General features: G+C 37.1%; 1 protein-coding gene across 3 annotated transcripts; it reads left to right on the top strand.

Annotated features, from left to right (window-relative positions):
* Nucleotides 1-107: 107 nt before the first annotated feature.
* LOC140155128 (uncharacterized) lies at nucleotides 108-27743 on the top strand. Of its 3 annotated transcripts, XM_072177839.1 has the most exons (8): nucleotides 108-222; nucleotides 1548-1752; nucleotides 13675-13799; nucleotides 18322-18778; nucleotides 20170-20456; nucleotides 22115-22304; nucleotides 22679-22809; nucleotides 23627-27743. In XM_072177839.1, exons 3-8 carry the CDS (start codon nucleotides 13782-13784, stop codon nucleotides 24362-24364), a joined length of 1821 nt encoding a protein of 606 aa, XP_072033940.1. In that variant the 5' UTR covers nucleotides 108-222; nucleotides 1548-1752; nucleotides 13675-13781; the 3' UTR covers nucleotides 24365-27743. The 3 variants fall into 3 exon arrangements, with proteins under 3 accessions (XP_072033940.1, XP_072033941.1, XP_072033939.1); XM_072177840.1 differs by lacking the exon at nucleotides 1548-1752 and having other exon boundaries at nucleotides 20194-20456; XM_072177838.1 differs by lacking the exon at nucleotides 1548-1752.
* The last annotated feature ends 254 nt before the right edge of the window (nucleotides 27744-27997 follow it).

Raw genomic sequence — 27997 nt, 5'->3', positions numbered from 1 at the left:
ATAAAAACTTTGTTTATGAAAAGAATTTCAATATTTCAAGAGAATTGGGTATTTTTAAAATCTTTACATGATCTTAGAACTAGAAACAATAATTGCTGTAAAAAATACATCAGCTGTTCCCATTTGTTTACTTACATGCGTTGTTTATGTTTTGAAACATCAATTTAATAGGCATGTAGTGGTGAAAACGTACCCAGCATCACATCACAAGTACTAAACAAGGTGAGCTTTCTGTAGACTTAAATAAATTATAGCTTTTGTCTCATATATATCGGACTACAACTACAAGTTGCACGTCTGTAGACTTTCTGAGTTTGTCTTGAGTTGATTGTTGAATTCATTCATTCTTATTTTATTTTCATCAATCATCAACATCAATATACAAGTGATACTAATACACTAATAGATCAACAAAGTAATAAAGTTAAATGTAAACAAGAGTCATTGGTATAAATAAATTTCAATACATTTAGGTAGTAACAATTAAAGGAGTATTTCGTGATCCTAGCATCCTCTTTTTATGACATTTTTCAGTACATATCCACGAAAAAGCATATTCCCAAAATTTCAGTTGATTCCGATTTTGCGTTTGCGAGTTATGCATGATTATGTGTATTACACTGCTCCATAGACAATACGTTGTAATTTCGTTCTGGTGCACCAGAGCGAAATTCAAATTTCAGCGATATCTTTGCTAAGCGAATTAATCTGCAAGAAATATTTTGTACATAAACATTATGTAGCCAGAGTATTCCAGCGATATAAAAATCTCAACTTTTTTGAGAAAAGTGGGGGATGAGGCTGTGGATCACGAAATGCCCCTTTAAATCAATATAATTAAATTAGAATAGCATTACTATGATTGACCAAAATACACTTTAAATGATCGACATTGATCAGCAAAATAATTTTAATTTATTACGTTCATGCGTTTACGCAGAGAAGATGTAATAAAGAGGAGGTTGATCAAGCTATCCTCAAACAAAATATGTGTGAGACCGCTCACTCAAAGTAAATGATGCATCACCCTATTTAGCTGCTTTACAATAGAATACCACAATAGGGTTTGAACCCGGGATGGGTGTGATACACAAGTTGCAGCTGACTGCTTTTAGGGATAGGTCAGTGTGTGCATGTCATCATGCCATACACACCGTGCATGCAGACCCTGTCATCTTGTCAGATTTCAGATAAAATATGACTGAAGTTCCATGGCAAATCATAATTTTTGCTACTTGTTGCCACTTTCAGACTCTATTATTTATGATAAAGAATGTTAACAATTATCAGAATATCTTTATTAGGTTGGCAGGAAATGACAGGAAAATACATAAAATAATAAAATAGAAATGATCAACAATCATCACCTCTCTAAAAAATCCTAAAAATTTCTTCTTTAGAAATTTATATATTTACAAAAAACGGTGGATTTGGGGAGAAATTTTACAGCACTCGATTTCTTTCTTGTATTATCCACATGTGGTATCCCATCCAAGCAGCAGGTCCTTAACACACGCGTTTCATACTTTTTAACAAATTCTCTATAGAAACATTGGAAATATGTTCAATTCTGAAGTGAAAATTGGTCAACCATGGGCGGTCACACACATAACATCATAGGATATTTCAAGTGGATGTCTAACTACTTGAGAATAAAGGACTATGAATAGATGCGACAGGATTACCTACGGGATTATCTCAAGGATATAATTCCGTTGACCCTCCTCTTTATTACATCTTCTCTGGTTTACGGTATGTTGATTTTTTTGTTGCATATTATATAATTATTATAATAAATATATTTTGCAGTAAGCCTTTGACGGCGCATACTATAGCTATAATAATTTCTCGATCATGAGAGTATGAATGTACTGTGACCTGCGTGCACTGCGTAATGTTGCAAGTTTAGTGGAATGCCACAATAGCGCGATCGATTGTGCACGCACAGGAAATGCAGAGTGTGTGTGGTAGGCGTTGTACGCTGACGCAATTGTCATTGCGTGCCTATTGAGCTCTCATGATCGAGAAATTATTATTTTAGCTATATACCGGGATGTTGCATAGTCATAATTAAACAATGTGTACAGCGCAAAGTTCATTCATAAATTTGCAGTCGGCAACAGCAGATCCCGGTAGCAGATCGCCTCGGACACAAGTGTGTTTCAGCTTGTCAAAGGTTTACTGCTGTCATGCGCGATTAATTGCAATATACGCTCAAATGTCGCGCTATGTCCGGCTTGTCCGCAGGTTCTCGCGACATCGCGATTTTAGTTTTTTTTATTGGAATTCACTCTTGAATATTATGAGGGCATAAAATATAGTCCAGCCTCTTCAATTGTCCGACCGCAATGTCGATTTAAGGTAAAGGTAAAGGTAAAGGAGGCGATCCTGTATAAACAGTGAGCGGAGTGCCCATCTCTCTTTCATTGGCGATTGGGCCAGACTCCTCCATGTAATGTTGCTATAGGGGGATCGCTACACCTCCTCTACAGCGAGTCTGTTACCTTCCCAGCATTTAAGAATGCGGTACCCATTTAAACACCTGGGTGGTGAGGAGTAATCGAGATAAAGTGCCTTACTCAAGGGCACAACACGATGACGTCGCCGGGGCTCGAACCCGCAACCTTTCGATCATGAGTCAGTGCCCGTTCCGCTAGGCCACCGTGCTCCCTAAATAAAACTATAGAGAAAAATTCTGAGATATGAAATGAGAGCGATGAGACATGAAAACAAGGGCTTTAGCATGTTATGTTAGGCAGCCAGCCGTGTATGTAGGGAGTGTTTTACAATCCACACCCAAATTTGTAACACACCAAGTTTTTGCCCACATGGCCTAAATACTCTTAGTTCCAGTAACTGTAACTCAGTATCTTCATTTATCATTGGGACGTTTAGAGTCAGGTCCATAGAATGTCATTATGTTTATGATAAAGACTGATGTCTTGCTGGCAAGACTAGGCTGAGGCTGATCGGTTTAATCACGGACGGACATTTTCAAAATTGATAGAAAAACAGCCTAGTAAAAAACAACTGCTGACATTTGTTTCATTGTTTTTTTTTGATGATGAAGAGTACCGGTATCATTAGCCTATTGAAAAATGTTTTAAATGGCAGGTATGATTTGTTACTAAAAATAGAATGAAAGAAATGTTTGCGTCACAGACGGACGAGATAGTACCGTACTCTTGTCATTTCTATCTAAACTAATCAATACTTATGGTACCAATACTTTCCAGGAGAATGTGACAAATTTTGTCACAGACGGACACTTATGGGTGTCACAGACAGACACAAATGCTAACCAGAGGAGCAACTTTTAAAATTGTCATTTATAAATACCTGGTCATGTGTCCTGAACTCGCCACCCTTAGTGTTACATCACAAATATCATGAATTTTTACACAAATCGAGTTTCTAAAATCTCAGCAATTATCAACCCTAAACTAGCAAAAGTATACATTTTTTTTTTTTCAAGGCATTTAAGCAATTCAAATATGCATATGTCAACTTATTATACAGGGTGACCTTCAAGTTATACAGGGTGCCAGAATAAAAAAGATTCGGATAAAAATGGGTTACTTAATGAATTGCTTATTACCAACTTGCAGTAATAAACTCAAAGTAAACAACATTCATTTGGTTAGAGGATAGAGAGAGCCCATTGACTTTGGAAGAAACCAAAATCACAGCTATTTGGTAATCTCGGAATACAGGGTATCCCAAAGTATGTTAGATTTTTTTACAAGTAAGTAGAGTCAAAATCCAATTTACAGCCTTTACAGAAGCAGATTATGCACTAAAAATATCAATCCCATAGAGTTTGTGTGTACCACATCCCCCACCTCCACATCCCCCACCTTCGCCACCCTGCCTAGATTCTGAATTCTATGAAGCACATGCAGTGTCAGTATTAAAAAGGCTAACGGAATTCTTTTTACAGGGTTGAAAGTGCATTTTATTTAGCAATACAATGAGACCACAAGCATGACAATAACTTAACTTGCTTGGCAGAGATATCATCATTTACTTTGAGTCAAATTTGGGAAAATGTAACATCACCACCTTTTTTTCAAGACGCACGACCACCCCTTAGTTGAAGCAGCTCCAGTAACTGCACATTGCCATGGAAAAATTATCTTGCAATAATGACAACAAATATCCATTTTTGTTACAGACGGACAGAATTTTTGTCACGGACGGACATTTCATTACAAATTTTAGTACAATGTCCTATATATTTGACAGCTTATAAACATCAAAAGAACTCTAAACTTGGTTTTACTATATTTGTGCTGACCATATGTGTTTAAATTTGTCCTCAAGAATTGATCAACAAGGGACCCTTAATTCTTCAGATAGACCCCCCTAAACTTGCTCCATATGGCCGAAGTCTTTGTAAAAAGTTCACTCCACTAAGTACCATATCTAACAGCCCTGAATAATCAACAGTAAATAGGCATCTTTTGGTTATATATATTCAAACAGTTAATGTTAGTTACTTTGCAAAAACTGAGCATCAAGTGATTGGTCATCTTTAAAATAGACCCCCCCACCCGAAATTGCCCCAAAATGACTGTGTACCAATATTGAAGGTTATTTATAATTCACAGTCCTCATAGACCCTCCCTCGGGTCCATGGAGAACGACTGGTAATGTAGATTACATAGCATTAAAAATCAACCCAATACATGGACCCTCCCAGTCTGTAAGCAATTTGACTTCCAGTTCCCACAAAATGCTGGGAGTTCACTTTTACGGATTTGGAGTCACGCAATCTTTCTATATACCACGTCCATGTTTTCACTACATTAACGTTTGTGTAAGCGACTAAACCACGATATTGTATCCGACCAATGAACGCAGCTTGGCAGCGCGGGATATTTGAAAAACTTCCCTAGCTAAATAATGTGCAAACATTTGCAAACCGCCTAGCGATAATATACGCATAATATGGACAATAGGCCCCCAAGTCCGAGTCGAGTGGTTGCCTTTTATTATTGCGGCGTACCATGGGTCTATCAGGCGCGTTCCACTTGAGCTCAATACCTCTCATTTGTTGACAAGTGTCCCATCCGATCTTGCGTCATATCCCGCGGCATAGCTTTGTGCTACCATATTTGAATTGAAACTGGGCGGGGCTTTACGTAATTGACATCAGAATCACCGGGCTTCGTTGAGCGAATATTTGGAAGTGAAATCTCTAACACTTCGGAACAGTCTCGGCGTGGGGAGCGGTCACTGAATTTTAGCGTTCAATATATAGGAGGTGTGATCAGTGTAGTGGCATCAATTTGAGCTAATTTGTGCAGAGAGAGGAATTGGTTTTGGGCTGTGTATTTAGAATGGGGGGGGGGGGGGGGTGAAGGACTATGGCATATTTTGGTAGGCTATTATGTAATTATGTATCGTTACATTATCCAGGCCGGACCGCACCGAGACTGTGGGACAGTCTACAGTCCTCATAGAGTAACATATCATTTTCAATAGTGAATCAAGCAACAATGAAAGTACTAAAGGCATCTGTTGCTTTATATGTTTAACTGGTTAATGTTAGTAGCTTTGTAAAGATTGAGCATCAAGAGATTGTACATCCCCCTGAAATTGTCCCAAAATGGCTGGGGACCAATATTCCTGACACAAAGTACCATTTTCAGTACTAGTGAATAAAATAACAATGAAAGTGAACTGAAGGCACCTTTTGCTTTAAATACGGTATTTAATTTGTGTTGCTTTGCAAAGATTGAGCATCATCAAGAGATTGGTCACCTTTAAAATAGACCCCCCTGAAATTAAAATGTCCGTCCGTGACACTTATTTTGTCCGTCCGTGACAAATTTTAAATTGAAGATTTATCTTAATTAATGGTACCTTTGTTAAATATCATTCCTGCATGGGAAATGGCATGTATGTGATTGATACTTCAGCATGTTTTTATTTTTCTACCCTGTGTTAGCAAATAGTTAAAACACTTTCAAACATGTTTTTCATCATGGACGGACATGCTGTTACTAAGTGATAGCGCCTGTATTATTTCCCACCAACATTTTATAAAATGTTTATCCTATTTTATAAATATCTAGCTATATAACAGCACCAATCTTGAAAATGTAACATTAACTTGAAAATGTTGCTTTTTGAATTTGAATTAGCCATGTCTGTCCATGACACATATTACTTACACCCCTTCGGCAATATTGGGATGTTCCAGAATACTGAATGCATTTTCAATTTTTTTTTTTTTTTTTCCAACTTCCAATTCTCGCTATTCACAATAAAGGCGCCGCCAGCAGTTTGCGATGTAATCGTGATGTATCACGGAAAAGGTCGACATCAAGTCCAGCATAATCTGAATATTACCATGCTATTACATAGGAACATGTGACAATATTTTTTAGTTTGTCAATATAGCGGTATTACACGCAAATCGATAGAGAAAAAATTAATTGTGCACATTTCAAATCACATTATTAAGTATTATTGAGTATCGATTCGCGCGTGTAACACCTTTATTTTGACAAACTAAAAAATATTGTCACATGTTCCTATGTAATAGCATGGTAATATTCGTATTGCGCGGACTTGGATGTCGACCTTTTCCCATGATACATCACGATTACATCGCAAACCGCTGGCGCGCCTTATTGTGAATAGCGAGAATTAGTATTGACCCAAACTGTGAGGTATGTTTCAATATCAATATTAGAAATTTAATTTTTCAGACCAATGCTAACTCTAAACCGATCAGCCTCAGCCTACAATTCTGACTTTGTACACAAATCCTAAATTTACACACCCAGTTTTTTGAATTTACACATTCAAACCTTCAAATCCTGCCTAAGACCCTGCATGAAAATAAAAGGCTGAATATTGTTTATGTAAATCGTTGTCGTTTGATTTGTCTATTTTAACTGTCATTGTTTGATGATTATTATTTAAAATCAACTATAACATGGTGGCAGCGGAAAAAGAAGCAAATCTTCAGGTACGCCATTAGGAATACTTGTAGGCCTGGAAAAAACTAAAGAAGAATTTTGACGCAATACATAGTCGGCAAAAAGTGATAATGGCGAGCAGCGGTGCCAACATTATATAAGTTGTGATGCTAAACGTATTTAACTTGTGTTTCAAATTGCCTAAGGTCATTGGAATTAATGTACTGTACGTATAATCGTGTATGTACATAGTACTAGATTGGCATCCACAACTTCCCATAGTGCAGCTATGACCCAAGTATGGTTGCAATAGGATTTAAACTGTTCATATGAGACCAAAATTTAATTTACAGACTGGTTGACCTCAAATGACCTTTGACCTCAGTATGACCTTGAACATCACCCAAAAAAAAGTAGCCAGAGTTTTTGACCACGATAGATCGACCCACTCACCCACCTATCCTTAAAATCTGAAGTCAATCCGCCCATCCATTCACGAGATAAAGAATCCGGAGGGATGGAAAGATGGAAGGACGGACATTGCATCAGTCTTTTGGTTTGTCCCCTTTCCTGGAATTCCAGCATCTTTTTCTTGCAGGGCCATCACCTTGTTCGTTTGGTTTTCATCAAGATTTCAAGAGTTAGTTGATCACTAATTATTGAGAAGCCACGAAACTGCCAACTATGGATGTCCCACTCCTACATTGTATGATACTCATACTAGGATTGGGATACTGGGCATACATGTTAAACTGTACTATAGGCAAAAATTTTTATGGATCATGAGAGCCAACTTGGGTACCGGTACGCATAGATATTTGAGTCGAGCGTACTACGCAAAGACACACGCTTGCGGGGCAAGCACATCTTTTGAGTTTGACCAATCACAGTCTTTGGTCGCGCGATCGTGTTGTTCTAAGAAAAGTACGCTATTATGCAACAGTACGCAGAAGGTACATCCTCTCATGATCAAAGAATTGGATGTTTTGCCAAAAGCAAATATTTGTGTCATCTCGGCAAGTTCTCGCCTTCATCAAATATTGCAGTGGGTGTTTTTTTTTCTATCCACAACAACTTGTCTACATAGCCTCTAGTTTATTAGCAAATTGTTGATGGTATCAATTTGTCCCAGCTTTTTCAATTCTATAATATAATTCTATAACCCCCTTAATTTTGGTGTAAAAAAATTATAACCCCCCCTATTTTTGGTCTAAAAATTCTATGACCCCCCCAGTATATTCATGATCCACCCCCTTCCAAAGAAAATGACAGCACCCTAGAATCAGAAAGAAAAGCAAACACTCACTCAACTCAACCGGGGGTAAAATTTCAAATGGCTCGCCAAAATTGCTTGTCCCCCTCTTGGCCCACCAAAATTGCTTCCCCCCCTCTCGGCCTGCTCAAAATTCTTTGCCCCCCCCTTATGCTAAATTTTGGGATCCCAATTTACAAACCTTAAATGGTCTAAATACATGTAGCGAACATGCGAGCAGGAAAATTTGCATATTTAAGCATTTCCGTACTGTTTTCCTAAGCCTTTTATTTAAAAGTTGCCTCATGAATGTGTGCCAAAAATCACTTGCCCCTCCTCTCAGCTTGCCAAAAATTGCTTGCCCCCTCAATTTTACGCTCCCCTATGACTCATAATTATTGCACAGCCCCTGAGTACGGTAATAAATTTTGGATTTGGCTAACAAAATTAACGAGTATAACTCATGTTTCGTATTTTCTTTTTTTAATTTACACATTCAGACTCTACTCTTTCCAATGATATTGTTGTCATTCACAGTGGATTACAGATTTTGTACAAAAGCACTACAAACAAGAGTGTACTACATTTTGCCTCAGCCTGTACTAGTAAGTTACATAAGCTGGACAACTCAAACTTCACCCCTGGATATCTGCGGGTATGCGTACCACTATAATAGGACTTCCCTGATAATAGTTTGTGGGTCACGACAAATAAATAAGGCAAAAATTGGGTAACTTACAAGTGTTTGGGAACCGCTGGCATATGGTAACCCTAGTAAATAGAGTCATTATACTATTAGTTGGGTACTACAAGTTTGTTTAATTTCCTGGTAACTACATACAAGTAGGATGGGAGTCTCCCCTACCCGGTTAGCCCAGTGACGCCAGTCAATACAGCTTGCTGGAAATTCATGCCCTTGAACTATTTCTGTGATCAAACTAGGCGATTCCATGGTTACTTGCATAACACCGTTTTGAGTTCTTTTTAGCTGGCAATCTTTCAAACCCAGCATTCAAGGCTTTAGGGAGAAAACCAAAAGATTGATTATGTCCTTTTAACATACAATGTACCCACTCCCATCCCCCTCTCTCCCAGTCTGTAACAAAATCAGAAGTGTTTTTAGAGCACAGGTGAAACAAAGCTAACATTTATAACCCCTTCTTTGCTACCTAACAAAACTAGTTACTTTCATAGGACTTATGGTTTGTTCCTTATGTATTCCAGCACCCTTTTCTTGCAGGGCCATCACCTTGTTCCTTTGGTTTTCATCAAGATTTTATTTGATCAAAAATCATTGAGAACCATTAACCAGAATGGTCGACTGCAGATCCGTTGGATAACGCTTTTTCAATGGGAAATGAACTTTGCTGCTTGGATGATGTCACAATGAGGTTAGCATTTATTCCGTATTGAAAAGCATGTTCCGACAGATCTGCACTCGACTGGCCTTGATGTCCAACTCTTATGATACCCAAACTGGGATTGGGATACCAGGCCATGTTTTTCACAGTATGCATGTTAAAACTGTACTAGCAAGTATTTGAGTCTTCTCTGCAAGTTTTTCACCTTTAGCAAATATTGCATTCCAAGGGTGTTTTTTTTTCTATCCACAAGAACTTGTCTAGCATTTCCTCCAGTTCGATAGCAAATTGTTGATGGTATCAACTTGTCCCAGCTTTTTCAATTCTCTGGCATATTTCTGCTATGCAAAATGTAAATTGCTTTTGATAATGTACCTCTGATTAGATTTGCTTCATTCCACAAAGCAATATCCTGTACAAATACTGTAATGACTCTCATTCCTGTTTGGATTTTGAATCTTTCAAACTACAGAACTTAAACCAAGACCTTCAACTGACAAGTACAATAGGTACAAAAAAGAAAGTCTACACTTTGCAGGGTCATAATTATTGATAGGATTGATTAAATGCAGTAAAATTGTGAAGAATTTTGTTTGACTACACATTAATATCTCATTTATGTCAAAAAAAATCGAAATCTTTTTGGTTTTTACCGGTTTGGTGCAATTTCAAAAGTTGCAAATTCAAAAAGATTATGTGAAAATGATTCAGCCTCAGATGTTCCACTTGGATCAGGGGTGTGAGAGAGTCCCTCTTTTCAGCTGATTTCCTCATTTTTGTTTGGCAAAATGTATGTGTTTTCTTTTATTTTCAGCCCATATTTGATGTTTTTACCCTGATTTTATGCTGTTTTTCGGCGTTTTTTAGTGATTTTCCTCATTTTTGGTCTGTGGCCTCTCACACCCCTGTTGGATGAAATGAGTACACTAAATCCCAGTCAGCATGGTCAGTGTGTGTGTCATAGGTGATCAGTAAAATTCAGCACAGACTGTGATCTTTCCAAATTGTAGGGCATAGTGTGTGGCTGGTAATTATTAGAGTGTATCCTTTTACTCAGTACTAACAGATGTTGCAACATTTTATATTGCACCAATTTGCGTAATGTCAATTCTGGACGATTTTGAACAGTCAATTTTACTGTGTCTGTATTTATTCAACCGTATCAAAAATTATGACCCCTCGAAGTGTGGACATTCTTTTTGTGTTGTGTTTACATGAGTTCAAAGCAGATGAAATTCCTGTTTTTCACCAAAGGAAACTAATTGGTAACCACATAAATGAGATTTAGCATCCTGTAATTATCTGCACATTTCATATTCACTTAATTGAAGCTGACACTGGCCCACAGCCATTGTACAATTCTTGGTTTGGTGCAGAGTGAAAAATTGAGTGCCTTTAAGGCTATGTTACTCAGCCACGTATCATGAGCAACCAAAAGATATTTTTGTGTGTTCTGTGAGCACCCCCACACTAACAGGACATGAGGTCAGATTGACTTTCCCCATGGAAATCCAACTAATCCCACCATTTCTAATCTGCACAGATGAGGGTCTACATCCTCTACCGTCACAAATCACTCAAAACGGGGGAACTTTGGCCCGCACTGATATCGCCAGTACCTTGCTTTGAATGCTTTCCAAGGGAGGTGAAATAGGTGGCCTAGAATGTTATCTTTATAGTGCATCAGTTCCAATATGTGAGGAGGTGTGGATATAGTAGTCCCTCGGTGCTGCTTAGGAAGGGGCGGCCCTGTGTGGACAAGAGAAAATTAAGAGGATATTGATGCACCATAAGTCATCTATGCCTCCAGAGTATACATACAGTCTGGGAATAGAGGCAGTGATACCCAATCTTCAAGCAGTTTCCTGACTCGTTATAACTCAAAGATTTGTATGGTGATCTAGTACGGATGATTCCATTTCCACAAAATGTGATGATCATTTTGTCTTTTAAGTCCCCAGTAGATGCGCTTTCCTTTGGTGGGCAAAGACCTCTAGTGTTTTTGCATAGATATGTTAATATTGAGTAACTTTTGACTTTTGATATGTTACTTCAATGTTAAGTGACTTTGACTTTTGATATGTTACTTTGTAATGCTTATACCTTAAAGTTTGTTGGTGTTGACAGAGATGCTAATTAAAAGTCTGACTCATGTTTTCTAGTATTTTCTAGTATTTTTTAGTCATGGTTAACCTAGTTTTGCTTTTAATAGGTTGAGAATACGAAGGGTTTTAGACTGAAAACAAATAATGTGTTTTTTTAATTTAAATAATTTTTAATCTTGTGGTAAGAAAAAACAGAAAACACCTGTGTGAAAATATAAAAAAAAATATTTATGTGTATACAATATAGGACAGTTTGACCTTATCAGTAAAATGTCCCTAGAACTGGACCATAATGACGCCCTGAATTAAAGGACATTTCACATCCACAGCCTCATCCCCCCACTTTTCTCAAAAAAAGTTGAGATTTTTATACCACTGGAAACCTCTGGCTACATAATGTTTATGTACCAAAAATTTCTTGCAGATTAATTCGTTTAGCAAAAAAATTGTCATATATGAATTTCGTTCTGGTATACCAGAACAAAATTACAACACTGGCCTATGGAGCAGTGTATGTAATACACATAATCATGCATAACTCGCAAATGCAAAATTGGAATCACCTGAAATTTTTGGGAAAAGTTTTTTTCTTGGATATCTACTGAAAAAATGTCATAAAAAGAGGATGCTAGTATCACAGAATCCTCCTTTATATGTCTATCAACTAACATTTTCTTCCCACACTAACATAAAATGTGTTCAGAAAAATCATAAAATAAATAAAGAAAAAAATGTCCATTCAATTTCTGAGTACATGATAGTACATAGGATTGTTTGACCTTGGTTCAGATTTCCAACCAACCTCCAGGAATAGGAAATGCAATTTATTCTTCTAACAGGGTATGTCGGAAGGCAGTCACACCTGCTCACTGACGGCTAATGCATCACAACAATACTGATAATTTGCTAGGTTTCAAACCCTGTGTGTGCAGAGATGGACGTTGGAATACGAGTTATGACACTTTCGTACATGTAGGTGACATTGAGTACTGGTAGTATTTGACACTGAATTTAGAAGATTAGTCTTATGAAGATTTTAAGGTATAGGATCTTAAGACTTGGATGGAAACAAATTAAAACTGTAACACTACAGTGGAGACCAAGAAGGGATGCAAGAGTAATATCAGTCATCAATGGTTCATAGACTGTTCATCATCTATTTTATTTTGACCATATCGATGGAAAAAATGATTTTGTGCATTGATGTTGGATGCAAGGTACTGATTTTATGTGATAAATGTGGTAGCAATTCCTTTTTATTTTCTTTGTTTTATTATCTTAAAATGGGGTGATCATTGTGTTTTGTTAATTTCATAAGTAAATAGGCTATGTTAAAAAAAGTAAGCACACATATTATATCAATGTTGCATTTTATTTGTCTGTTTTAAGTTTCACTTGTATCATTGCTGTATTTACAAGTATCACTTGTAGCTGTGTTTTAATAACATTGCAAAAATGAATGACCCTCGTATTATTAAAGAGTTGACAAAATATTTTGCAAAAAGGTTTGTTTGCCAAAAAATATTTTACAATAACAATTTGACAACATTTTTAAAATGTAGCTGTTTTTCATAAAAAAGTTTTTAAAGCAGAACATTTTGAATAAAACCAAAACTTGTTTATAGCATGTGTGTTAAGAACATTTATTTGCTGGGTTATTTGTTAAGAAAATGTATGGTGCCTTTAACGATTTAAAAAACTAGTGTTACAAATCAATGGCGCTAGGTATTTAATTTGTACAAAGTGTAAAATGTACAATGAAACCTGAGAAATCCTTCGGTGAATTGACATATGGATATAGAGACAATGCATGCATTTCATGGCAAGTGTTGTGCTACATTAGAAATTAATATGTATAATATTTTCCAAGGTTCCTTTGACAGCGTGTGCATTGGACCTTGTGCAAAATAATACGTGCTGGACGGCTAGCAGTACGCTTAATTTGATAAAGGAAATTTGAATAACAGAATAGGCCTATGGTACATAACTGTTCTGTTTTGTTTTTGTTTTTGTTTTTTATGCAGGAATGGAACCCAAGAAGTACTTTGATATAACTACCTCCCTATGATGGATCAGTACAACATGCAACATACACCTTGATATTACCAAAGATCACTGAAATTAAGCAATTATGGCAGACTTTACCCAGGTAACTGTATACCACACACACCCAGAGGAGATATCTTGCATTTCCCATAATGCATTTCTTCTCTTCACTGATTTGCTATTCTGTGCAACATTGGTCAATAGTGACTATAATCAAATTAAGTAATTCTTGGCCGAACTGGAACATGCGCGTTGCGTCCATGTAGTGTACTAAGCGTGTACGCAGTGTAAGGCGCGTGTATACTTTCTTCTGTACCACGCTATATTCGCGTGTGTTTATCGCGGAGCCACTAGCGTTCACAGTGTTCCAGTTTGGCCAAGAATTACTTAATTTGATTATAGAAGTACCTCAATTGCAAGACCTGGATGAGCTCTGTTAATTGAGGTATTTTTATCACTATCAACCCACTGATGTAGCAAATCAGTATAGGGAAGAAATGCAATATGGGAAGTGTAAGATATCTCCTCTGCTTGAGAACAAAACATCTCCATTTTGTATTGCAAATCGCCGATCGGACAATCATTTCAAAACAAGTTTCTACTTGCAAAGTGTGTGTTGCGTGTGCGTACGCCTGTTAAACATGTGCTTTAATTGCAGCGTACTGGCATTGCTTAAAAAGCGAGAGAAACAAAAATGCACTTTTTGGGCACATGTTTGCAGGGAGAACCTCGTTTTGGTAGTATGATGGCGGATCTGTGCAAAGGCGAATTGACATAATAATACAAGAATAGCTTCACATGAAATTATATATCAGGTGTATTTCAAGTCAGAAAATAATTCAAATCAAATAGACAGTAAATAAAGTCCCATTTTTGAGATTTTTATTTTATTGGTTATAGTTTAATATTAAAATATTAGATTAGAGCATTTGATTTCCATAGCTTGCAATATTTAATCTTGTAAGACAATCTAGATTTCCTTAGGCCCAGTTGTAAAGTCTGTGAGGAAATTGTACCAATGGATTAAGATGTCAGTGGCCGTTAAAATGCAGACTTGCATTACCATCATGGTAAAGCATTTTTTGCTATAATTGCTCCATACATGTATATGAAACCCTTGTATCATAATACATAAACTTTTTCAGGTGGAGATGATGGTTTTCATAATTTAACATTTGAAGGTGGTCTTTTGTGATTACCACAAACCAGAAACTGCATGGATAAGCCTAGATATAATTTGAAGGGTGTGGGATAAAAGTAACATTAGATCCTGGATTTTTTTTTTTTGTCGCTCTGATAAAGAAGGTGATGATATATCCGGTATTGTATTAAGGTCAGGTGATTAAAGATCAGTTTGAAAGTTAGCCTACAAGTTATCCATATGTATACACTTTCACTGCTCACCACCACAAACCACCATATCCCTTGAGGGAAATCTTGTTGCCGCCCTCACCAGTGGTATGCTGGCCTAGGATGAATTTTGACACTTGCATGTACAATATACTATAAGTGTTAGTGACATTGACTCCTCAAAAAACAATAAGGCTCAAATAATATAAATTGTTCACATAATTGTCACATTGATTGCTTCCTCAATTAGTTTCATTCTATTACAGCTAGTCTGTGGCATTCATATCCTCCACACAGGCAACCCTATTGTATCCTGTTTACCACGTAGTGAAGTGGAAACCAGCGTTGGCTATAATGAACAGATTACACGCCTGTATTATTAACCCAGATAGGAATAGCAGCCATCAGTTGACACTTTGAGATGAGTGTAATTCATTAGTTGTATTTGTCCTGGTTGCTTCATAATCTGTCTGATGTAATCAAGTTGAGTTGGAAGCTCTACGGAATTGAAATTGTGGGAGTATTGTGATTGGAAACAAACAATATAGATAAATATGATATTTTATGCTTGATCCACAGCAGTGTCTTAGCTTGCCACACACCCATAGTTTTTGAAGGAAAATTTAGTCCTGGAATGTCTTTGACAGATTGTTTAGCTGTTGTAGCAGTTTATTTTACTCTGAAGTAGGTCAAATTCATAAATGAATGCCATAGCACCACACATTTGTGAACTCTTTGAACCTCTAAAGCCTGGTTAATATTATAATGTAAAATCAAATTCTGATGGACAATTAAAAAATGATGGCCAAACCAAACCTCAAAAAGACACTGATGCCAAGTAACTAATAGGATGCCAAGTAACTAATAGATGAGAAGTTTACTTGTAGCATGGACAGGGGCATATAGCCAGCTTTCTTGGTTAGTGGGAAAAATTAAAAATTCGGGGGCAAAGACAAAAAAATCCTGATTGCATTATTTTGACTCGGTATTATTAATGGGATATAGTCTGTTTTTTTAGAGAGATTGTACAGTGTAGTCTTTCGAGCTTTCAAAAAAGGTTTTATTGGGGTAATGTTGCCATGTAGCGTGCAGATTTTTTGTATTTTACACAATTTGGCCCATGATCATGGTAAAACAGGCTTTATTGGGACAATGTTGTATTTTACACTATTTTGGCCCCTGATCGGAGTGAATTTTGGTGGAAAGTGGGATTCGTGCCCCTTTTCATTTCCTTTACCTTCCCAATTTTCTCTTTCATTTTTGTCAGTGGGGCACTCTGTCCACATTTACAAGGGAGGGGCCCTTGTAAATGTGGACATTTACGGTCCTGGTTTTAAGCCCTCTATATTTGAATACCATTCCTTCTTATAATTTCCATGCACTTAATGGGGACAAGCACTTACACAATGCTGTAATGAAAAGCATCTGAGCTACAACAGAATGTGTTTTAAATTATGAAGACCGATTTTGTTGTTTTTCTCTCCGATTATTACTAAAACAGACAACATCTGATCAGGTTCAGAACATCAAGAAACTTTTGCACTTAATAAGATAATCTTGTATCCAAATAAAGTTTCAATCACTCATTAGGTTTTCTGTATCTGTACATTACATCTAATTCATGTATGATTATATACATTCCTGTGGAGATTGATACAGATTTGAACAAGCTTCCTAACTGGAAATATAGGTACCAAATAGTAACCACTATCAGATTTGCTGCTTGCCTGTACGAATCTCTGTAAACCAGCCAAAAGTGCAAGTGAAAGAAACTCTATAGTAATAACTTAATAGGGAAAAGTTAATTGTGTAAAAATAGGTTGCACAAAGTGCAAGATCCCCTGTAAACATGTGTTCATTTACCTGGAGTGTGTATTTTTGGAGTAGTGCACAAATTGATATGTGTCCAGGTATTCGCTTAGGGAAAAGCAAAGGGGAAAATGTGACAAATTGGTTAAATTTCCTGTGGATTTAAGGAGTTTTCCTGGAGATTTAAACTCCTTCCTGCATGTCACAGTCGTTTAAGGTGGGAGAGAGGGGATGTTTCTTGGCATGGTCTTTCCTGGAGAAAATAATCTTGGTATTCCCAGGGCTGTGTGGTGATTAACTCCTTGCCGACTAAACTTACAAAGAACATGTTGGCAGAAGAACCACTAGCATAAGAATGTGATATACATGCAGTTATTTGGATGCAGTCTGTGAAATGAAGGCTAGCTTATCATATTATGTCGATTTTTAGCACAAAATGTGATATCATTACATCAGTGTGGGCAATGTCAAACCTGCCGAATTTGGCACATAACCACTCGTTAAGGGTTAATTCAAAAACATGTGCATTGTGCGATGATGTAGTAGCAGTTTTGTATAAAATTTGGTTGCATCCCGCCAGAGGCTTGTAGTTCATTGAAGGGATTTGTCGAAGGATTACAGAAGCTCTCAATGCTTACAAGTGTACAAGGGAATTACCACAGGAGTCACATTTGCTGTGTACTAACAAGCCTTGGATTGTAAGTCTCTATTCGTTATTGAATTAGTCTCTTTTCAGATTGAACTTCTACAAGTGGAATGTAACTTATATTTTACATCAGAAAATTTTAGCTGGTGATGGTATTTTGGTGTTTCTGTTTTTCCTTTTTTTTATGTAGCTTGACTCAAAATGTTCTGATGTGATTTTGTCAGACAGGAGTGTGGCACAGTGTCTAAGGTTTTCCCAAGTGCAACAGCACCCTTGGGTCTTGGTTCAATCCCTGGTGGAGGGAAAACCATTGACAATCATCTGCTCTCTCCATTTCTGCATTAATTGAATTGTGAGGCTGATGCAGCAGATGACAAAGACCTCATAGCCAGTTCCAATCTGAGTAACACTTGACTGTTCATACATTCTGCCCTTTTCCTTACGGAAGAACAGTGTCGGAAAACTGAAGGATTCACCCAATTTAAATTAGAAATTAAAAATATGCAGATCATTATTGCATAAATATAAAAGTTAGGTTGTGATTGACTAATTGGTTTAGATCATGATTTTGTCAGGTTGTGGGTTCAATCCTTGTTAGAAACATCATTTGTTTGACCCTACAGAAGATGAATCATTTGCTGCTGAGCCATGGTTATAAAATACAAGCATTTTTTTTAAGTGATGATATAATGAATGTATTGGTTCTCTAAGGTGCAGTGTACATTTTGAAGCAACAATTTTTTTTGATAAGTTTGATAATGCGATTAATTGACATGAAGCAAAATGTGATTGTGTGGGTTTTTTTTCCTTTTTGTTCCAGAGTATAATCCTTTCTCATCCACAAGACTTCTGGACTATGGACAGTGACAGCCAGTACAGCAATGCATCTGTCGTTGTGGAGAAGATTCATAATGGAGACCACAAGTACAGTCCCAAACCAGAACATGCTACACCTCCAACTCCGCCTGACTCACACACCATGGAACAAAGTGACAACAGCGGAGATAAGGGAATAGACTTGAGGATGGAAGATGTGTCAACTGATGATACTCATCCATCAAAATGTACCTCCCCTAGCAGAGAAGTGGATGATGCCAGGTTGAGGGAGAATAGCAGGGAACAGCCTAGCTCTCCTACCAATAGTGTGGAACTTACCAATGGCGATAGAGGGGAGGTGTCCCTTGGTTTGAGCAATTTGCCGTTATTTACTTGTAATCAGTGTGATTTTACTAGCAACAGTGCTCACTTACTTCATCAGCATATGCGTATGCATGTGGGTAAGTCTGAATGGAATGTTTTTACCTTTTTCTGATGCCACTGATTTTCACTAATAAAAATAGCGATCATCAATTTTTGTGTGAAAGGAAATGTTTAGAATGTTATCAGATTTTCAGCAGTCTTGATGAATTTTTAGGCCAAAAAGCCATATTTACAGGCTTTTATATGGATGCCTACCAGCAAAAAAAAGAAAAACTGGGCTAAAAAAAAATTCTAAAAAGAAATAATTCTGTGTAGCACATAGTTTTTTTTACTAAAAAAAATATTTAAAAACCATATTTTTTTGCAAAATGTGTGTAAAACCACAAGGTTATGACTGCAACCACCTAACACTGAACATGGAGGTTTACAGCAGATGCTCATAAATCCATGTAAATCTGCAGAATCTCAATAGCTGTCTTAATCTTATGATGAATTTGCATCTGCCGAGAAGCCTTAGTCACACATATGCAGTATTGTTGCACACAACAGCAATTCAGCCACACAGTACATTGGAGATGATACTTAGCTTGTGTTAGATATAAGTTGGGATATTTGGTCCCGGGATTGAGCAACATCTCACTTTCACTTTTTCTGGGAAAATCAGTAAGTCACACAAAAATGTGATAAGCAGTTGGGGGCATGTAGTTAGTACATGGATATTTTACTTTGAACTAATAGAATGTGCTGTTCTGAAAACATAGCGAGTCAGGTTTGCTAAAAAGTAACAGTGGTACTATTTTCCATTAGTTTTCCAATACATATTCAATCAAATATCATATTGAGCACAAGTTTTTATGAAAGGGGAATGATAAGGCTTGGTATTTAAACATTAAATACTAAATGCTGTACTATGTTGAATAATATTTCCGACAAAAGAATTCCCATTTTCAAAATATTATTTTCTTATGGTCATTCTGAAGCAGAGATGGGTATTTTGTGAATATAATTAAGGTAATCTTACTACTTTGGGCACCCTTGACTCTTGGATTTTGTAAAAAAGAGGTTGGAAGCCGAAAATTTCTACGTAGTTAGACTTGATGTGTTTGTTAATTGGTGGAAATGAAAGAGACCCAGTGAAACTTCACAGGTTGGTCCCATGACTGAGTTTATGCCATGATTTTATACTCCTTTTGCTGGATGTAACAATCTAGATAAATAAACCAATACATGAAAGTGATTACCTCAACATAGGCAAGTAAAACATATTCAAACAAACAAAAAGTATTTTATCCACAGCTTTTATTGAAAAATATGGCAAAACATTTTCGTAGAACTAACTTTTTGTACTTTGGCTCTTCTTATTCATTTTGCTACTCATAGCATGCATGGCTAGAACTATTCCTGCTAAGTGCTATGACTCATTTTATCTGGTCACCTAGACATCAGTAGTATTGCATTTTATTTTCAGGTGCTCTCTCTCCATTTCTTCCAGGGGACCGACCTCACAAATGTCACATCTGCGGATTTGCATTCTCACAACGTGGAAATCTTACCCGTCACGTCAAAACACACTCAGATGAGCGCCCACACAGGTGTCCATTATGCTCGTATCGAGCTCGCAGACGAGATGCTTTGGTATCCCATCTACAGACACATAAACACAATCGCAATCATATTTGCATATGGTGTGGGTCAGCCTACAAGCAGAGAGTTACACTCAGGGAGCATCTGAAGAAGTGTGCTTTCAGGAAACAGGTCAGTAAGGCGAAAAAAAAACCTGTTCTATGGGCTGGCAGACCTTTCAAGTAGAGTCGTCTGTCAGGTGGTTTTATGGTTTTTTTATTAAACATTGATGAAGCAAGAGATTGTGGCCCGGGGGAAACGATACATCATAATGGTTATAGTCATGTTGAAATGCACGCAAAGGGAGCGCAGAATCTATGCTGAATTAGTCAATTTGGCACTCTCCTAAGTGCTAGCTAATTTGTGACGTGCCATCTCAAAAGGAGACACTTTTTGGGCAGGATCGAAAATGGAGAAATAGCCAAAAATCTGCCACGGGGTGATTTTTTGGGTTCGTCGTGAATTTGTGATGTTATTAATGTTTAAAATATTGTCTGATATTTTCAGACTGGAATATAACTGGCATCTTGTATTTTTGAGACATTTTTCAAGGTAATTCCTATTCTCAACATTGTCAATAATATTTTTAAAGGCCAATATCTCAATTTCCAATTTTGTAATACCATAACTTACGAACTCAATATCTTCGCTTAGGAATGTCCGATTTCATTGGGGAAAACGGTGTTGTGGAGCAAAATATCTCTATATTTTTAAAAAACCTCAAAATTGATAACCTGCCTAAAAGTGTGTCCTTTTGACATGGCACGTCACATTTTACTATTTAATTCATGAATTAGAGCACAGTCTCGGAGCACAATCTTTCTAGTGAATATGAGTGATTGTGGAATAGGTTGTTGGGGTATCACCCACGATGAAAAAAATCATTTGTTAAAAAACATTGTTTTCTTGCCATGGCCGGCGCCCACCAGCATAGCTACAACCCTGGACCTATTACATGTACTAGTGCTAACCCCAGAGACAAAAACAAATTGGAGTTTTAGCACATTGGGCCTTTCAAATTCTATTTGTGTATTGGTAGGTGGCATACCCCAGGTGCAATTGGGGACTTGCCCATTGGCAATCAATGGAGAGCTTTAAATGCAGAAATACAACTAATCTTGCTCAAATATGTAGTTGTAAAGATGAGCCTTGTAAAGTCTGAAGTAAAATCTTACTCATTGTGTAAACCAACTTGAATAATCATAGCCAAAATATCATTCAAGCTGTTTGAAATGCTGTTAGGCAAGTTATGAATCATAGCAACTATAATCAAAATGTTGAATTCTCGATCAAGAGTGTGCATACCTACTGAGACGGTACTCTGCGTCAAACACACTTTTTTGTGGAATAACAAGGTCGCAGCCTACCCTTGACCTAGCCTAGCGACGGCCGTATTTGAAGATAAGTGATTGGGCAGTTCTTAAGCAGTGATGCTTATCCCATAGCACATGGTCATTGCATTGTACACGCTACACAAGCATCTCTGTGTACTGAATGGTATCGGGTGATTGATAATTAAGTATTTTGATTGACCTTTTTTTGGTAAATCCCATAACTCCTTGCGGTAAGACCCGAGATCTTGCCTCACCGATGTGCACATCATTCAGTGAACATCATTAATGCTCATTACAAGTTGGCGTGGCGTCAAATGACAACATCTAACCGCAAGGAATTGTGGGATTTACCGAAAAGGTCAATTATAGTTCAACCTGAATTCATGTGCAAGTTTATAGCAGTTCAGTGTGAGCCCTCATAACTAACTATCTTGTCATATCATTTACCTGATACAGGTGGGTGCAGTGCAGAATGAGATACAAGATGTGGATGTAGTATACTATGATGGAGCACTTGTGGTACCTGAAGACATGTCTGGGGTGCAAATCTTGGATAACTCATTGTCACCTGAGGCTGGAACTGAACATGAGGAAGTAGATAAAGAATCCAGGAAAAGAAAGAATGTTATCACTGGACTTAATCCTGGTGAGTTTCTTACTTTATTCTTTAAATTCATGCAAATCAAAATTAAAAGATTTTGTTGTCAAGGGAAAAATTTTAGAGACTCTTAAAGGAGACAGGTTTACACCTATATGTTTATTTGTCTTGACCACATGCCAAGCAAACTTGTTCCATGGGAGATGTTTACCGATTGCTGGAGTTACTCTTATTTGTTTCCCAAAACACCTAAATATTTTAGAAACAGATCACAGAAAAATATACTTCCATGTTACGCATACGCTGGCATTCATCACACAGTGTATGTGGACAATTGTCACGCTGTGAACAATTTCTACTCTAGGGTCATATTTATTTTCATATTCTATCATTGTTTAAATCAATATTTTACATTTGTATAGAGGGTGATCAAATACTGAAACTAAGTGAAGAACCAGAGATCGTGGAAAGAACACTTGCTGATGGTGTTATTGAAAATGGTATTGCAGAGGACACCTTGGATAAATCCAAAGACAACCAAGCTGAAGGAGATGTAAGTTATTCTTTCTAAAGCCAGTGCCTGTTGGTGATCACGACTGTGTGCCCGAACATGATGTAGAACTACAATACAGCCATGCATGGTGCATTACAAAACCCAATGTGCATGCAGAAGGTCAGTCAGTCAGTCAATTATTATGGCACACATGCTTAGTAAGGTACTGGACTCTGATGTAATGTGTGTATAGCTCCCTGTGAAATGCTCTTGTGTACAAATAATTTGACTTCCAGTAGAGAAACCCAAGATTCTCATTGTATTATTTTAATGAAACATGTGAAGCCAATTGTTAGACGATAATGCATTTTCTTCTCACCATTGATTCTCTGAATGAAAAGAATCATGGTCAGAAACAAGTATGTTCAGTTTTGGCTTGGCACATATCAGGCAGGTTCAATAATTTCAGTAGAGTGTGTCTCATTAAGTTGAAAGTAACGCCATGTTAGATTTCACAGTGGCAGTTTAGAATCAGTCCATTCACACCATTGCGTCACCAGCGTATGGGCAAGTCGCTCTTCTGCACGTGTGTATATGCCCTGTTTGATTAGGTTAGCTCGGATTTGAATCTACCACTGCGAAATGAAACATGGTGTTACTCTCAACTTGAAACAAGACACACTATAGTCTCACTGGCATCCACTACTCAAAAATGAATGCAGTCATATATAGAACCATGAATTATATAAGTGCACAAATAGATGCCAATGGAATTGAACTGTGGCTGTATAGAATATGATTTGTGAGCTGTTACACAATAAAAAGTGATGAGGACTAAACAAGCAATCAAGTATTGATTTCAATCTTATCTTTATAGGGTTTGGAGAGCACCTTCACAAGTGTGATGCAGATGTACGGACACAGCACAGAAGATCTGAGCCTATCTAAGCAACCACGTATCACAGAACCAACACCACTGACTCCAACCATCACTGCTGTGTATTCCCAAGCTGCATTAGAGACACAATCATCTGCCAAATCTCAACTGTCACCGGTAGACACGGGCAAAGATCCGGAACATTCCAAACAAGTCTATGGAAGGACCATTGATTTGAACAGAACCAGGGATTTCCTTAATCGCAGCTCGACATTTCTTCATACAAACTCAGTTCGTGGTGGTGCACATGATGCTCATGAAGATATGAGTGATTCTACAAGCACGCATAGTGAGCAAGAACCGAATCACTTGCCAAACCAACATAAATCTCCTGGTTCAGGTAAGCGACCATCAAAAGGGTATGACCATCCTGAATCAGAACGCTCATCAATGGTATCTGCAGACTCGGAATCTTCGCTGGCAAGAAGAGATCTGAAACGCAGCTACAATGGAGAGGAATCATCGCAGCTTTGTGCCAAGTGCAATGGACATGGACCACCACAGACAAGCAGCTATAAATGCGACCATTGTCTGATAATATTTCTGGATCATGTCATGTATACCATCCACATGGGTTGTCATGGATTTCGTGATCCGTTTGAGTGCAATATTTGTGGGCAACGATGTAGGGATAGGTATGAGTTTGCATCACATCTTGCAAGAGGAAAACACCTCTGAAAGACTTTTAGTATTTAGTTATTTGTATAGCTTTATTTGTGCATTATATTAAGCTCTTTGTGCCTTTTCGTAAGTAGCAGTAAGCTGGTTTAGGAGTAAACTATATCATAAATTAATTTAAGTTTGATGTCACAGTCATGAACTCCTTGTGCGAACTTGAATTGAGTTTGATAATATGTATTCTAGTTTACAATTCCTAAAGATAGGTGGCCTGATTGTAACACGTGATGTTTTCTACCTCTGTGTATCAGAGTAGCCAATAGAACAGTACATGACTTCTGGGGTTGTACACCACCAAACTATTAGGTTGTATGCCTTCCTCGAGGCAGTAAAGTAAAATCATTTTTGCAGAAATCTGTTATGCTAGTTGGATTCCCTGCATCATTTCTTTCCTGAAAATGTGTACTTCTATATACTTGTCATCATTGTTGAAAAACAATATCTAAAAAATTACTTTCTTGAGGAAAGCATACAGACTATACCATGTTTTTGTTTATACTGCCTAAACAAATCGGATAACAAAATCTGCATTTTGATGGGTGAAGAAGGTGGTGAGGTTGTCAATCAGGTCACCCAGCTTTAAGCTAGAAAAGCTATTAGGTCCAGCAATATGAAAAAACTTTACTTTCATGATATCTTAGAACTAGCTCTATTTGCAAACTGTGACGCCCTCGAACAGCGCAAATAGAGCGAGCAGCATGGGCTATCTTAGATCATACAGGTAGATCTAGCACAGAGCATGCTATCATTGCTATGGTATCTTAACACATAATCAGGGTCTTAGCTAGGATTTGACAAGTGCCTGTCACTTTCACCAAACCTGCCTGTCCACAAAGACCTCTGCTCCTTCTAGGAGATCATTAAGTTCAATTTATAACCTCATTAATATAAGCCTATCATTTTTATTTATTTGCCAAAATGCACTCTGAACGCGGTTACTATTATTCAACAGTGGATCTTGCACAAATTGTGATTTGCACTTCTGTTATTGGTCATCCTGTTTTAGCCTGATCGATTTTTGGAAAAGCAAAACGTAAAATTTTTTTATTTTTGAGGAAACTTGTGTGTTATTTTGTAAAGTGAAGAGATGAAAGTGACGGTTATGAATGAGGTTAATAACTCACGGAATATCCCTCGGGGCTGTTCCCCTCGTGATATTCCTCAGTTCCAAAGGCAAATTGTTCAGATTTTTCACAATGCCCTCCAAATAACTGATGCGCAGTCATTAACCTCTAAATAGTAATTGCAATAGCCTAATTAGATTTAACCTTTATTTATTGGTCTGGACTTGTTTTGAGTTCACATAACTTGAACAAGAATTTAGCATCTGTCAAATGCATTAATCTTGCCCGTTCCATGAGCAAACTGCCTGTCCAAAATGACAGGCAGACAGGTTGCTAGCTAAGACCCTGCACATGATCATGTTTTAATCTTAACAGTTACACTTGTCAAAGCATTCGTTCATAACATGGTGCTCTGAAATACAATTTATAAACTAAAGAGAATAATCTAATAAGCAAAATCTCATGCACAAGTTACTAAAATTTTAATACTTATGTCTTGGTTGAACCTTTTCCTGTTCATAGTAAGTGCAAACATTAACAACTGCATTGTAAAATAGCTATGATGAAAGTGTGATATATATGTCTGTGATAGAAAACATACCTTTATTGAACTTTTTTATGCTAGTATTTCTTGGTCCCCTCACACAATTCCTGAACAAAATAGCTATCTGAAATTGTAATAAGTCAGTACAAAAAAAACACCACCATAGACATTTGTTTATTTTTCAAATGTTAAGTTAAATATAGACTGATTGTGAAGCATGATTTGATAATAACTTGGATAGAATGTACATCTACTGAAGTTGTACATGGCTAGGAGCAGTTGAGAGCCTAACTCAATAGGTTAAAAGTGGGGTATGCAAGTAGCATTTAGACTTGGAGTGATGGTTTACATACATAGAGATGTTTACTATATCAATCCAGTAGAAATGGTTTTGAAATTTGGTATGTTTTTTAGAAATACTTTATGTATCCATGCAAACAAAGCATCTACTATAATGTTTAACAGATTTAAGTAAGATCATTGAAGGATGACTGTTCTTCATTGTATTGAACCAGAGGTTAGACTAGAGAGTCCATCTTCCAAATATCCCTCTACATTACACTATGGTGAATCTGTCATACTGGATTGTTACAATGAGGACCTAAAAAAATGTATCTCCAGCTTTTATCGCAAAAGCCCTGAAATCTAATGACAATGTGCGATTCCATTTAAAATCCACACTACCCCTGCGGAAGATTTTGGAATTATCTTGAGTATGAATTTCACACGAAATTATCACATTAGGCAGTTAAATTCCATACACCACCTGAGAAAGATTCTACCTGAATCTTCTACAGAGGGAGGGGTGAGTTTCAAATGGAGCTGCTAATGATAATGTGTTCATTCCATTTGAAATTCATACTCCCCATTTCCATAACCTTCCACAGGAGGTGTGTGGATTTTAAATGGAATAGCCCAAGTTTTAGCATTTCAAAGATTTGTGCATATACAGGCTGTATCAAAATAATTGGTACTCATCAGTTTCCAGTGATTATGGACAAGACTACCACATCAAAATACAACACAGGAGCTACCTATACCTTACTTTTAAATAAATGTTATATGGTCATAATAACTATAAATCCTGTGCATTTCAAGCGGATCCATAGTTGCATTGTCGATAAACACCAAAACTGATGGGTGGGTACCAATCATTTTGATACAGCCTGTAATGCATAGCAAGCATGATCTAAAAAAACAAATCTAAATGTTCACTATATTGCCATTCATGAGCGAATATGTTGGAGTATGGACGCGCTAGTCTAACCTGTATCAGAGATGCCACTTTTCAGGTTTTAACATGAATTCTGTTTTTTTGTGAGTCCAACTTTCTGTGCTTTTATTTATTTTCAGCCCATTTGGGGGGCTTTTTGGCCTGCATTCACATGCTTTTTCTCATCAGTTTCAGGTTTCTTGAGTGAAACTGAGTGGCATCTCTGCTGTATTTATTGGAAACAAATGCAAATATGGAGAAAATATATATATGATGCTATACTGCCTGTAACATGTGCAATCTGGTTAAGCATGGTGAGTCATTTGTCAGAACTTGTACCTATATCAATTTCAAGATATCCAAAAGAAGTGTTCAACTTTGTTAGTATATCATGAAGTACTCATACCTCAGAATTTGTAGTTCAGTGTAGTTTGTAGCATCATCAAAGCTATGAATATGATTGGATATTGTGATTTGTATGATCATGTATTACATGTAAACATGGTGTACACTTATATGGGTAGCTATTTACAGGGTAATGTGATTGTTCAGAAATTAGCCATAAGATTTTCTTTTTTGTAAAAGGAAATCAATGATTAATAACTATTTTTTCACATAAATATATAGTTAGATATCAGTGATAGAAGGTATAAAGTTTGATACAGGGCTTTGTCAATAGTTACCATAAATCCTGTAATCTCAAAGCATAGACCTCGGAAACTGGAGGTATGAGAATAATTATTTCAGTGCAATGCGTGTGTAAATGCTTCTTTGGCACGCCAACTGCTGTGCGATTTGTACTTGCCTAGCGC

This window comes from Amphiura filiformis, chromosome 6, assembly GCF_039555335.1.
Source record: "Amphiura filiformis chromosome 6, Afil_fr2py, whole genome shotgun sequence".
Lineage (NCBI taxonomy): Eukaryota > Metazoa > Echinodermata > Ophiuroidea > Amphilepidida > Amphiuridae > Amphiura > Amphiura filiformis.
This window is presented reverse-complemented; position numbering and strand designations above follow the sequence as displayed.

Coding starts and splice junctions, on each gene's coding strand:
- LOC140155128 (XM_072177838.1), top strand. Junction 20,457..22,114: donor AGTGTGCTTTCAGGAAACAG/GTCAGTAAGGCG, acceptor TACCTGATACAG/GTGGGTGCAGTGCAGAATGA. Junction 22,810..23,626: donor ACAACCAAGCTGAAGGAGAT/GTAAGTTATTCT, acceptor TTATCTTTATAG/GGTTTGGAGAGCACCTTCAC.